The sequence below is a fragment of the Lissotriton helveticus genome, chromosome 8 (assembly GCF_964261635.1).
Source record: "Lissotriton helveticus chromosome 8, aLisHel1.1, whole genome shotgun sequence".
In the NCBI taxonomy this organism is placed as follows: domain Eukaryota; kingdom Metazoa; phylum Chordata; class Amphibia; order Caudata; family Salamandridae; genus Lissotriton; species Lissotriton helveticus.
The window spans coordinates 841,108,565-841,122,686 of NC_136069.1; the positions used below are offsets into that span (position 1 = coordinate 841,108,565).

At 45.2% G+C, this 14,122-nt stretch overlaps 1 protein-coding gene across 1 annotated transcript in view; it reads left to right on the forward strand.

Annotated features, from left to right (window-relative positions):
• LOC144772946 (adhesion G-protein coupled receptor G2-like) overlaps positions 1-14,122 on the forward strand; it is a 1,412,864-nt gene that overhangs the window by 1,151,006 nt on the left and 247,736 nt on the right. The window contains exon 31 of the mRNA XM_078657647.1: positions 13,716-13,840. Within this exon, the coding sequence (XP_078513773.1) occupies positions 13,716-13,840 (125 nt within the window). The remainder of the gene's footprint in view (positions 1-13,715; positions 13,841-14,122) is intronic.

Below are 14,122 nucleotides of genomic sequence, written 5' to 3' on the forward strand. Positions count from 1 at the left end.
TAACGAAATCGGGCGGTTTGAACCTACTAAATCTGATTCCTTACCCTCTTTGCAAAAAACCACAATAGTGGCCTCTGCCCAAGATTTAGGCCAGCGGCCCTCCTATGCTGCCCGAAAAACACTCAAGCCTCGTTAATGGGGGGGGGGAGGGATGAGTGTGGGGGTGTAAGGGGTTAACTGGGGGGGGGCTAAGGTTGGGTAAAAGGGGTAAAATGTCCACAGCAGCAAGTATGAGAGTTAATTCTTAGGGAAATAAAGCTCTAATTGGGTTAAAAAGTAAAGGTATATCCCATAGAAGTTTTACGTGTTCTATTTGGTGGCTATTTGTCATAAGGTTAGAAGGGGGAGCTCAGGAAGGTTGTCTAAACTATAATGATGATATCTAGAGGGATTAAAATGTGTTCACTAAATGTCTCTGGTCTTAATAATTGGGTAAAGCGGAAGAGGGTAGCCGCTGAATTACGATTCATTCGGCCAGACCTGGTGTGCATTCAAGAGACACATATACCTTGGTCCAAACAGAATACTTTAAATGAGCTGGGGTTTTCGCTGATATCGGCTTCTCTGCAAACTGGTAGGACTCGGGGTGTTGCTATTTTAGCAAAATTAAATGTGTTTACTATTTGTCGTACCCTAGCTGATAAGCATGGCTGTTTAGTTATAACTGAGTTTGGGTTTGCGGAGTGTGAGATTACGGTCTGTAACAACTATGGTTCTAACCTTGATGAGGCGAAAACCCTATAGGAGTTAAACTTGGAGTTGGCATCTTGGGGTCAACCTTTGATAATCTGTGGGGATATCAATATCAGTTTGTCCATCCAAGCGCTACAGGATGGACCCCATAAATATAAGGGGCGGAAACCACAGGTTTTCAAAGCGCTTTATAATTTAGTCAGTGATTACGGGCTAGTTGATGTGTGGGGTAAGCTAAAGAGCTCGGATTTGGGCTACACATTTTATTCCTTTCCCAACAAAAAACTAGTTCAATTGGATTATTTTTTTGCACCTTCCCCTTTTTTAGTAGCTGCCTCCGTTCAATTGTATCCGAGGATTTCCTCTGACCACGCCCCCATTGTTTTGGAATTAAGTTTGCCAAGCCGGAAGGCTCAACCCCATTCTTTTTCGTTTGATCGGAAGCACTGTTTAAGTGATGAGTCGGCACACATCACCACCATTTGGGACACATTTAAGGCTTGCTTTCAGGGAGAGGTATTTAGCTTTGGATTTTATCAACAAAGAAAAATCAAATCTGAATTTTTGTGCTACTATGATGCTTTGAGAAAGGCGGAGGGTGTGTTGACTATAGGTATAGCTTTGCAAGAAAATAACATCCTAGATTTAGAAAACACTGTTGCCAAATCCCTGGCAAAAATTCAGGGGTTATGGAATCAGGAGAATGCTAAAAAGTATTTAATATTTAAGAAGCAAAATCATGAATACGGGGAGACAATTGGTAGACGCTTGGCATTATGGCTGCGTATGAAAGAATCCGCACGATCTATTCCTTCATTGAAGGATCAGAGTGATCCACCACAGATACTCTCCATTTTTCATCAGTTTTATACTGACTTATATACACAGAAGGGAGGAACAGAGGGTGCTGAAAGTGTATTCTTGCAGGAGGGAATATCACACTTAGATCCGTTGGCAGCAGAACAACTTGATACACCAAATACTATGGTAGAAGTAGAAAGTGCGGTCAACAGTCTGGCCCTAGGAAAAGCGGCAGACCCTGATAAGATTCCTGCGGAGGTTTATAAGGTTTTTCACCAAACACTTCTCATTGTAGAATTCTTTAGGGATCAACATAATCTTTGCCCCTGAGTCAAACAACATTTTCACTCCATGACCATTCACAAATACTATGTTCTCTGGGCCATGTCCTTCACTTTTCTCACTCATTTGCAGATCAATTTCTCCTACCTGCAACTTATCATACTCATATTCATCTTGATATTCCTTGTCAATGCCTACATCTGTCACTTTTGTGCTCTTGTTCTTGACCTACACACCTTTGCGTAGCAGCCTTTGACTCCACGTGACTTGCACACAACCCCCAAAGCAGGACATTTCGTATAATTGGCCATGGGACCAACTACCCCACACCTGAAGCATTTTCCCATGATTATTTTCTTCAGAGTGCTCTCAATTTTGAATTTTACAATGAAGTGTACCCGTTCTCTTGGTGTGTGAACATCTTCCTTGTTGTTTTCTTTCTTTGTTATGTCCACATATACTAGCAATTTTTTTTATGCACTGAGTATTACCTCATCTTACTTGGGCTCATCCCTTTGCCATATTTCATCTCTTACCCTCTCTATGCTGCTCCCCAGCATAAATTGGTCACTGATTCGATCTTTCTCACTACCGTAAAATTTGCATGTGGACGTCAAGTTTCCAAAGTGTGAAATTTAGTTTTCCGCTGACATCTGTGCCTGTTGTATTCTTCTTCCAAAGCGATAACTCGCTAATATTATCCTGACCTTAGGCAAATAATGCTTGTCAAGTTTTTTGATGCACACTTCAAATGTATTCAGTTCTTCTCCTTTCTCTTCGCCCAGCTCCGTAAGATGTTCAAACATCTCTTATCCCTCTGGACTCAAACAATGTAGTAGTAAAGAAGTTTTTCTTTCTACACTTAGAGTTTCACCGAACACCTTTGCATAGTGTGAAAACACTTTCTTCCAGTTTGCCTATTGTAAATTTGGTTACCCTGATGACATAAAAAACAGAGGAGGAGACACGTCCATTGTAGAATGGAGGGCTATTATTATAGCTTATGGCATTCGTCAACTCAAGTGTGCATGTGACTGATTGGCAGATACCTACAATCAGCACACAAACATCAATAGATGTGACGCCACGTGACCGTACATCACCACCACTGTCTCTGCAGTAAGGAGGATCCCCAGGAACACAAGCAATGCAGTGCATGGAGCAATCAAACAACTGTGCAGTGTAACCAGATAAGTGCCTCTGTATGCGCTACCCTGCGCAATGTATATCTGCTTGGGATTATGATTAAATAGATAATACTCTGTAAAGACACACTGCACAATAGAATTTTCATTTCTGACAGAACGAGTGGACGCACGTCATGCAGCCTTTATTCCTCTTGCGCCGGCTTCTCTTCTTTTGCAGCACTCTCTCGTGCCCAACCACGCGCTCCCTTTAAATCATGCAACTCCCCCCCGACTGAGGGCAAATGTCGGCCTCTCAAAACAGTCAGACATCAGCAATTACAGGCAAACCATGTCCAGATAAGTTCTGACCCTTGCTGACACATACTTGCGTGTTCAGCGAGCGCCAGACCCACCTCTGTCTTTTTTTAAATTACAGCCACGCACTCTCATTCCATGAATTACTGCCCTGAAAAGTTATGGCGCTGTTGCTTCACTTTTATCTGTCTCTCATGAAGCAGGTGTCCTTTGTTTTCTGTACGCCGCTGCACTTTCTAGAGATGCTGCTTTGTTTTTGGGTCACATGTATTCAAACGACTTAGGAGATGGGTGCTGATAGAGGTGTAACTTCAACACCCTGATGAAGTTAAGGTTTGGCAATTAGGTTCTAAGTAAATACACCTCAACCGCTAATCTTATGAGCTGCCTCTTTGCTTCCCTCCTTCTTCAACCGCCGTTCCCTGGCACCTGCAGTCCTCACCTTATACGGCCCTCACATTCTACATTCTATTAGATATCCTAGATACTACAGAAACGTAATAGGATATTGTAGTGTTTGTGCAGTCAACCATTACTTGTAGTTAGTATTTCCCAATCATATTGCCCTGCAGCCCTGTGACTCTTTGTCTGATGGTTCCTTGTATCAACTCAGGTATACCTGTATTTGGTGGCCTATGACTGTGCATCTACAACTCGAGTATCGCTGTTCTCCCCTATCAATCAATCATCTGAAGAACTTAAACACAACATACTGTTGTATTTTTCAACCTCCCTAGTAACCCATTATAAGCAAGACCAGTGGCAAAATGTAGTTCTCCAGTATTAGGGGTGTCTTTCATAGATTCACATGCTTGAATATTCCCCGTCGTCGAAGTGGGAGTCCCACGGTAAATAAAATAGCAATAATGCTAAATATAAATAAATATATATAAACATAATACAAGAAAAAGAAAGGAAATACAACTGAAATCCTCTAAAAACGATTCCTACATAGGAATGCAAGGCAAAGAGAAAAAAACTATTTGTAACACATTAGTGTCATTATGTTAGTCCAAACTGCAGCCAATCAGGCGCCAGCACCCTCTAGAACCTTCTCCTCAGAAGCTCAAGCCCTCAGATTTTCTACCGCACGTCGTGTGAAGGGAGTCTCCCTGAGCTCTGCTCAGTTTTCATCTCTATTCTTCTAGTTCCAGATATTTCTACAACATGTCAAGTAAGAAGTCTTTATTCAGACCCTGCTCTTCTTGTGGGAAGCTGCGCCTTTTTGAAAAGGACCCCCACCAGAAGTGTATTTATTGTTTATACCCGGATCATGAGGCTGGCAGCTGCAAGTTTTGTAGAACCTTTTCTACCAAAACTCTTAAAGACAGGGAAGGCCGTCTTCTCCTTTGGCTGCAACGTCTTAAGGACAAGGACTCTGTACTGTCCGACGCAGAAAGTTTACATTCTGGTTTCTCTTCAGCAGCCTCAAAGCGTGGTAGTGCTCAGGAGGTTCCTTCTCCTTTCCTCAAGAAGCCTAAATTAGCCTTGTCTGTGGCTCCTGTGGTGTCTCCTGCCACTCCTACCACCTCTACGCCCACGAGACCTGGCTCTCAGGCGTCTTTGGCTGCCTCTCGAGGTGTTTTCACACCTCTTAAAGTTCCGCCGTCGACGGGAGCGTCGACGAGCGCTCCGACGAAGAGAACAGCATTGCCTGCATTTTCGACGACGACGCTGACTACCACTTCAGCTTTCTCATCGTCGACGACGGTTTCGTCGACAGCCTTCACGTCGACGAGGGTTTCGTTGCCGTCTAAGCCTGTCCCGTCGACGATTCCCATCTCGTCGGCGAAGAAGAGAGAATCCTCGTCGACGAAAGACCCGAAGACATCGTCGTCGTCGACGACGCCGTCGACTAAAACCTCGTCGACGAAGACACCGTCGACCAAGATATCGTCGACGAAGAAGATCTCGTCGACCAAGACAGATTTGTCGACGAAGACTCCGTCTACGGAGTCAGTACCAGCATCGATAACGACCCCGTCGACGACGGCCCCGTCGACGACTTCATCTACAGTGGATCGCCCGTCGACAGTGACACCGTCGACGACCCCGTCGACGACCACTCCGTCGACGAAGGTTTCTTCAAAATTACCATTGACAACAGCTAAGTCAGTCTCGTCGACGTTAACGGCGACAGCACCGTCGACGGCGGCACCGATTTCATTTGCATCTTTGCCGTTAGTGCCATTGAAGACCTCTAAATCTTCACATCCTCGCACTACAGTACCCTGCCAACAGATCTCTGATCCAGAGCCTCAACCACCTTCTCCGATGTTCGCAACTACATCAGAACACAGACTCGGAGCATGAAGAGGACACGTTTGGGGCAGCACATAGTCCCTCTGATTTAATAATTAAATGTCAGGACTCAGACTCTGACGATGGCGGTGACCCAGACTTTCAACAGGAGGAGCAGTTCACTCAAGCTCCTATGGCCACCATTCCTTTAACCTTAATCTCTAATCTCCAACATATGCTGGACGATTACCACCGCCGTTTTCCTGCAACACCGCAGAATACACCTGCGCAATCTCCCGCTCCTGTGGCACTACCTCAACCTTCTTTGCCGCCTATCGTAGCACCTACAACTTCGTCTCAGGTTCATAGATCAATTAGCATCCATACCACTGTATACCCGCAGGATGCGGATGATGAGTCGATCGCAGAACGGGAATACGGTGAGGTCCCAGACAACACGGATGATGAGGCAGGCGACCAGGATATTGCCGAATGGGATGATTATCGGGCGCAGACGCCGTCTCCTCAACCTTGTACCTCAAGTGAGTCACCACCAGTAGATATCGCCAGTTTCCATCTTTTAATGGATAAAGCGGCTCAGCGTTTCAAACTTCCACGATCACAACGCGAGGAGGACTGTTTTCTTTATGATTTTAAAGATAAACCTTATAAGCAGGTACACACAATTCCTATTATTGATTTCGTTTGGAAAGAGGGCATTAAACTAATGAATGCCCCAAACTCCTTACCTGCTAGGATTCCGCGCCTTGAGAAGAAGTACAAGGCCCCAACTGGTTCTCCAGCTTGCCTGATTTCTCACCCCAAGCCGGACTCTGTCGTGACTCAGGCCGCACAGCGTAGAGCACGGAATCCAGCGTCCCAAATCACAGCCCCTCCGGATAGAGAGAGTCAACGCTTAGATGCTATTGGCCACAAGTTCTCAACGATGGCTTCAACATCTGTCCGGGCAGCCAATGCCTTAGCCATTTTGGGACGTTATGACCGGCAGATGTGGTCAGACATTGCAGATTTCATGGCACTCATACCTGATGCTTCCAAGGCTGACGCACAACAGATTCTCCGCGATGGTCAAAGGGCATCGGAAGAAATAATCGACTGTGCAGTCGATATTGCTAACACAGGTTTCCGCCTCATGGCAAGTGCGGCTGCACTCCGACGACAAGGCTGGCTGAAGTCCACCTCCTTCCGGCAGGAAGTCCAAGCCAAAATACTGGATATGCCATATGATGGGGAATCACTATTCGGATCCCATATCGATGATGCCCTTGAGTCCATCAAGAAGGACACCGATACGGCGAAGTCCTTGGGCACGCTGCAATTTCGGAAACAGTCCTTTCGAGGTGCGCGCGGACGCGGCACTTCTTCCAACTTTCGAGGTGGGCAACAATACCGCTCCTACAATCAGAGCGGCCAACGTTACACGCCCAATCAGCAATCTCGTCAGCAACCCTCCAAATCATACAGAGGAAAGTCGTCCTATCGTGGCGCCAATCAAAAACGCCAATGACTTTTGCCACTCTCAAAGTGTTGGAGGACGAATCTCTCTGTTTTATTCCCAGTGGTCCTCGATCACCTCGGACCGCTGAGTTTTGGACATTGTCAAACGGGGTCATACCCTGGAGTTTACAGAGATTCCTCCTTGCACTCCACCTCGTGGCCCACCTCCTCCACATCTCGAGGAGCTTTACCATCAGGTCCGTCTTCTTGTGTTAAAGGGTGCAGTCGAAGTGGTCCCGAAATATCAAAGAGGGAAGGGTTTTTACTCTCGATTCTTCCTCATACTCAAGAAGAACGGAGATTGGTGACCCATTCTGGATTTGAGGGCTCTCAACCAGTTCCTGAAGTCTCAATCATTCCGTATGCTGACGCTACTGGAAGTCCTGCGTCTTCTATCCAGCGAGGATTTTATGACCACCATAGATCTTCAGGACGCATACTTTCATGTTCCGATAATCGACCAACAGCGCCAGTACCTGCGTTTCAAAGTGGGACCAATGCATTTTCAGTTCAAAGTGCTACCCTTTGGACTGCGGTCAGCTCCTCGTGTGTTCACGAAGGTACTGGCCCCAGTGGTGGCTCACCTGCGTCTACAAGGAGTTCAGATCTTTCCCTATTTAGACGATTGCCTACTCAAGTCTCAATGCCACCATCAGCTGGGTCAGGACACGCGCCTTTGCCAGCAAGTGTTTTGGTCTCTGGGGTTGACCATCAACGTCGAAAAGTCACAGTTTGCGCCTCTGCAGACCAGAACATTCCTGGGAGCAATCCTAGATATGCAGCTCTCAAAAGCTTTCATCTCGAACGAGCGGCATCTGAAGATCTTTCGTCTGGTCTCACTCATTCGATGAAAACAGTCCGTTTCTGTTCGAACGTTAAAATCATTCTTGGGAATGGCTTCATCTTGTATCGCACTGATCCCAAATTGCAGGTTGCGCACCCGTCCTATTCAGGAAGAACTGGACTTACAGTGGGGTCAGGTCTCCGGGTCCTTCAACGACCTGGTTGCCGTCACAGCCCGCATGAGAAAGAGCCTGCTTTGGTGGGCGCAGCCCGTAAATCTGGAAATGGGTGTGTCCTTCCTCGATCATGCTCCAGACCTTATGCTGACGACGGACGCCTCCTTGGAGGGGTGGGGCGCTCATGTCCAGGGCCTCTCCATCAAGGGCAAGTGGTCGCCGACGCAGCGCACGTGGCATATCAACAGGATAGAATTGATGGCGATCTTTCTAGCGCTCAAGTCCTTCCTCCCAGTTGTTCACGGGGAGTCAGTGCTAATCCAAACAGACAATACCACCAGTATGCACTACGTGAACAAACAGGGAGGGACCAGGTCTCCACTTCTGTCCCGCTTGGCCCAGTCGATCTGGGATTGGGCTTTTCACCATCACATCACCTTGACAGCTGTCCGCCTTCCGGGCGTGTCCAACCTCCTGGCGGACTCTTTGAGCAGGTCCACTTCCTCAACACATGAATGGGAACTGCACCAACCGACTCTGGATCTTGTGTTCCGCCAATGGGGTCACCCAGATCTGGATCTCTTTGCAACACCGGAGAATCGGAAATGCCCGTCTTATGCAAGTTGGCATCCCCACCCAGGGTCCTGCGGGAATGCCATTTTGATGAACTGGTGCGATCTATTCGCTTACGCTTTTCCGCCACTCCCATTAATACCACGGGTACTGTGGAAAATGCGGAGACAGCCCTGCCACATCCTGTTGATCGCACCTCGTTGGCCCAGACAGGCATGGTTTTCGGAACTGCTTCTGATGTCCCAGTGCGAGCCCATTCCTCTACGTCCTCGTCCAGACCTACTAACTATGGACAGGGGCTTGGTGTGTCATCCAGACCCCTCAAAGCTACAATTGTGGGTATGGAACCTGAGCACCTTGAATTCGCTGGCTTGAACATATCCCAGGAGTGCAGAGACATCCTAGCTCATGCCAGAGCTCCGTCTACCATCAAGACTTACAAACTTAAATGGAAGCAGTTCTGTCATTGGTGCGCTACAGCCAATATCCATCCCATCCATTCCACTCCTGAGCAGCTCCTTCCATTCTTTTTAAGCCTCGCTCAGTCAGGACTCTCTCATGCTACACTGAGAGTTTTCTTAGCTGCAATATCTCGTTTTCGACATGATGGCTCTTCATCCCTCTGTTCATCACGAATTATAGGTCAATTCTTTAAAGGGCTCTTCCGCAAGTTCCCACCTGTGCGTCGCCCTCCTCCATCTTGGCACCTCAATGTTGTACTATCTCAACTTATGAAGTCACCATTTGAGCCTATCCATAGGGCGGATATCAAATTCATCACCTGGAAGGTTGCACTTCGCGTGAGCGACCTTCACGCTTTTACTATCAAGCCGCCTTATCTACAGTTCAAACCTAACGGAGTGGCACTTTGTGCCAACCCCTCTTTCCTACCTAAAGTACCTACGGATTTTCATTTGAATGAACCTGTGTTCCTCAAGACTTTCTTTCCGGACCCAAAATCTCCGGCGGAGCAGCGCTTGCATTCTTTGGACATCAAACGATGTCTTAAATTTTACATTGCCAGAACTGCCCCCTTCCGCAAGTCCGACCAACTGTTCATTGCCTACGGACGACTGCGCAGGGGACATCCAGTTTCCAAACCAACTATTGCCCGGTGGCTTTCTTCAGCCATTGCCTTCTGCCACCAACAAGCGGGCAAACCATTGCAGTCTTCAGTGAGGGCTCATTCTACGAGGGCGATGTCTTCATCCACCGCCTTGTTTGCTGGTGTGCCACTTCATCGATCTGCCGTGCAGCGACATGGTCCAGCAGGCACACCTTCACCGAACATTACTGTTTGGATGCCATCAATGAAGCAGATACCGCAGTGGGACAGGCAGTACTTCGCCATCTTTTTCAATAAGGTGAGCCTCTGTTCCCTCCTCCTTAGTGTTTTCCTGTGATTGCTATGATGTGTTATATGACTGTATTATTATTATTAGTACTGTCTTGATTTCTTCTTCATATGCCTAGCAATCTCAGTTTTTAGGAGGTTACTGCTTTCTATTCTATTCAAGCATGTGAATCTATGAAAGTCACCCCTAATACTGGAGAAGAACAATTGTTACTTACCTGTAAACAGGTGGTTCTCCAGTATTGGTGTCTTTCATAGATTCACATGCGACCCACCCTCCTCCCCTTAGAGGCTCTCTTTCTCCTCATACACTCTTGGTTACTTTGTGCTATGAAAATCTGAGGGCTTGAGCTTCTGAGGAGAAGGTTCTAGAGGGTGCTGGCGCCTGATTGGCTGCAGTTTGGACTAACATAATGACACTAATGTGTTACAAATAGTTTTTTTCTCTTTGCCTTGCATTCCTATGTAGGAATCGTTTTTAGAGGATTTCAGTTGTATTTCCTTTCTTTTTCTTGTATTATGTTTATATATATTTATTTATATTTAGCATTATTGCTATTTTATTTACCGTGGGACTCCCACTTCGACGACGGGGAATATTCAAGCATGTGAATCTATGAAAGACACCAATACTGGAGAACCACCTGGTTACAGGTAAGTAACAATTGTTTTTCCCCTGGTGGTGTTCTCTTGCAGGGTATGAGCAGGTGTCTTTCCAGCCCACCCGACCCTACAACATACAGCACATCCTGATCAGCTAGTGTCCATGGTGTGTATTCCAGAGATAGCTCCTCTATTACCTGCACATACCATAAGCATCCATATTTTCACCCATTTCTTTAAACCTCCTCACTCCACTTAATAAGAAAGCGGGAGCATGTCCCTTGCCACATTATCTTCAATCTGCTCTCTCTGTATGTAACACATTCTATACAAGTATATCAGAACATCAGACTTAAACTTTTATGTGACAGTGACATGATTTTCGCTCTACCATCTAGCAGCCCAGCACTTCAAGTATCACAATCTACTCTGCCACCTATTGCTGTTTTCACCAGTACTACTGCAGTGTCTACTGTCTTCTCATACTCCTGATCCGGTTGCATGTTCTTCCTGAATAATGTGCCATGTAGAAAGATTACTTTAATCCCACTACCCACGACTTATGCTTCATTCTTTCAAATGATTTATGGTAGCACTGGATTTATTGTGTATAATCGGGAAAGACCAAGATCTTCTTGATTTCTTACTGTGGGGCTCCAACCCTATCAACATGCTACTGGATTGCATATCTATCTCTCTAGATAAAACAAAGTGTAATCAAGGCTTTTGGTGGCGCCCCCAGCACTCTGTTCACTTGCTCAGCAGAAAAAAATGTCAACAGGCCCCTTGGGTTAAGATATCACACTATCCAATCCTCAAATGAAAGCCTTGCTGGACAGATCTTCCACCATCTCTGGTTATCCCACAAACGGCAGATTATTTCACCTGGACCTTTGCATACTGTACTTTGTCCTCCAGGGTACGGCACTGTTGTCCCCAGTATCACAATCTGTGATGTCCCCTCCTTAGTTTCTTGGCTTTGTTGTACCCCTCTGGATACGTGGAATTGTCCTTGCCAGCTTTTGCCTTATAATGGTGTATTTTGTTACTCTGAGGTGGCTTGCTTGTCTTGTTTGTCCCCATTGCTTTGCTGATAGCTAGCTTCCATTTTACAATCTGATACATTACTGTTTTGCATCACTGGTGCCACCGACTGTTCACTGGATTTACCCAGTAACCCTCATGCACAGTAATGGTCTTCCACTTAGAGGACCAGCTGTCTACATTGTCTTTAGGTTACTGCTCATGAGATTTTTGGTCCTTCCTTTTTCCGTTCTACTACCCACTACATCCTCACCAAGAAGGTACCCTCAGGAATGTTGATCAGGACCCTTCGCTCTGTTACTGCCCAAGATCTTTGTGTGCCAGTGACTGAGTGCCTCTGTTTAGCCACCAGTCGAATAAAGCCAGACTTTCTTTGAAGAGTCCAGAATTACGTCACCCCACTGTGCAAGGGCGTCATTCCCAGCCACCCTTCTTTAATTTGCTGTGACACTCAAAACCAAGTGCGCCAATAGTGGTCCTCTACTTAATTCAAGGCACTGCCATGACAGTGATCTTTTGCCTTTTGCAAGGGAACCCTCTCCTGTCAGTGTATTACACAATATGCTCCATAACATGAGCAATGGTGCTGTAGACTCACTTGTTCCCACTAGCCTAGTATAGTTGTGTGCGCTGGCTGTGTCTCAAATTGCAGCAGCTTCCTCCACATATCTGCTTTGCTACAACAGGATTAAAAGTTTCCTTGTTTGTCTTTTACAGACCTGTACTTGCATTAACGTTTGGAAATTGGAAGAAGGCAGGGTGTTTTAAGGATTCTACAGAGAGTGGATAGAGACTTGTCTTACCGTAAATATTAGATTATCTTGTCGAGCAAAGTTTCATCCATGCTATGTTATTGGCCATTCCTCCAATGAATGGCTCCAGGGAAAGATGAGAGCTAAAAGCGTATCCAAGTATCAAATAACCAAGGTGAGCCAGTAGGAGAAAACCAAAAGGAATACTCTGACAAGTTTGTGTATGCTGGGATCAAGAGATTCTCTAATGCCTTTGGTTAGCAATTGTGAACTTTATTTGTCAGGAATCACCTCACATTCTTAGCCTCACTATCCTGGGTTGAGGGCGTCTGTAGTTAAATTTAGCGTTGCTGCAGTCTTTCTCCATCTGTATTATGTTTTGGTCTGTCATGATCTTACTTCAATTGCTTCTGATATGGTCACCTGCATTTTGAGACCGGTGTGCTCTGCCATAGTTAAATGACTTGGTTTAACCCTTTGATTGGCTCACTCGGATGTTTCAGTTGGTTCGTTTCTGTATCACAGTACTCTTACAAAAAAGGTATTGCCCAGGCTAACATTTTCTACAAAAATGACTTGAGGCCCTCTATATCACATAAAGGGCCTGATTTAGAACTTGGTGGATGAGTTACTCCGTCACAACGGTGACAGATATCCCGTCTCCTGAAATATAAATCCCATAGGATATAATGGGATTTATATTTTGCCGGATGTCAGTCGTCAGTGTGACGGAGTTACCCTTCTGCCAAGATCTAAATCAAGCCTATAGTCAGCTCAGACGTTGTATTATGTTTTGACCACTTTTAATACTTTTTAGGGCATTTTCATACACTCACCAACAAAGCTCTCCCTTTATTACGAATGGTTAAGGTCATTGGTTTGCAGACCTTCATCTTAGCTGAGACTGACATTTTCAAACCCCTTAGTGGGGTAACTGACACCTGGAGAGACTCCATTTATTAGGTTTGAATTACTGGAAACTAACATGTTATTCCATTATATAAAACACAAGTGTAGCGATCATGAATAGCATCCTGGCAGAGCAGTTGTAGCTGCTCAGATGAAGCAGCTTACTTTTCCTTAGAAGGACAACACAAATACATTTAATTATTGTATCAAGGAAAAAGGCTAGGAACACTTTTTGGATCCTTATCCGGAAAACATTAATTCTAAGTTGGTTAACCACCTATTCAATGGTTTAATGAAATATAAAAAGCCCTGAAAGCTAGGTGAGGCACAGCAGTATTCATGTGTATGCCAAGTAATGTGAGTTTTGTAAAATTGCATGAAGGAAAATGTCTTAGCTTTTAATAAAACATTTGTGGTTCCGTTACCCTTGTCTGACATGGAAGTGTAAATTGGGGCGACAATGTATGTTTACAACTGTATCTAAAATGCTTATAGTTGTATCATATTTAGCTAATTATTGATTTTTTTTATTTTTATTTTAAAGGACTTTTCTAGAAATTCAACATATTCTCCTTTACAAGTCTTGATTCTGACATTCATCACCTACATAGGCTGTGGCCTTTCTGCAATTTTCCTTGCCATCACTCTTGTGACATATATAGCATTTGAGTAAGTATCTCTGCAATTTCACTTACTTAACTGTTATGTCAATGGCTGCTGCATGTGCCATAAATGAGAGGGTATGACGTGGGGGTGTGAATAACAGGATTGTTGACCAGAGAGAAACCAGTGGATGAACTCCCACAAATTCAAGAAACCCACTACCAAAGACAAAATAGCAGGTTGAAATTATTGATCCTTAACCTACACTTTGAAGCTGCAGCTAAATGGGACAGGCTTCCTTTAGAGAAAATGTGTGTAAAGTATTTAAGCAGCATCAAAAGAGCATTA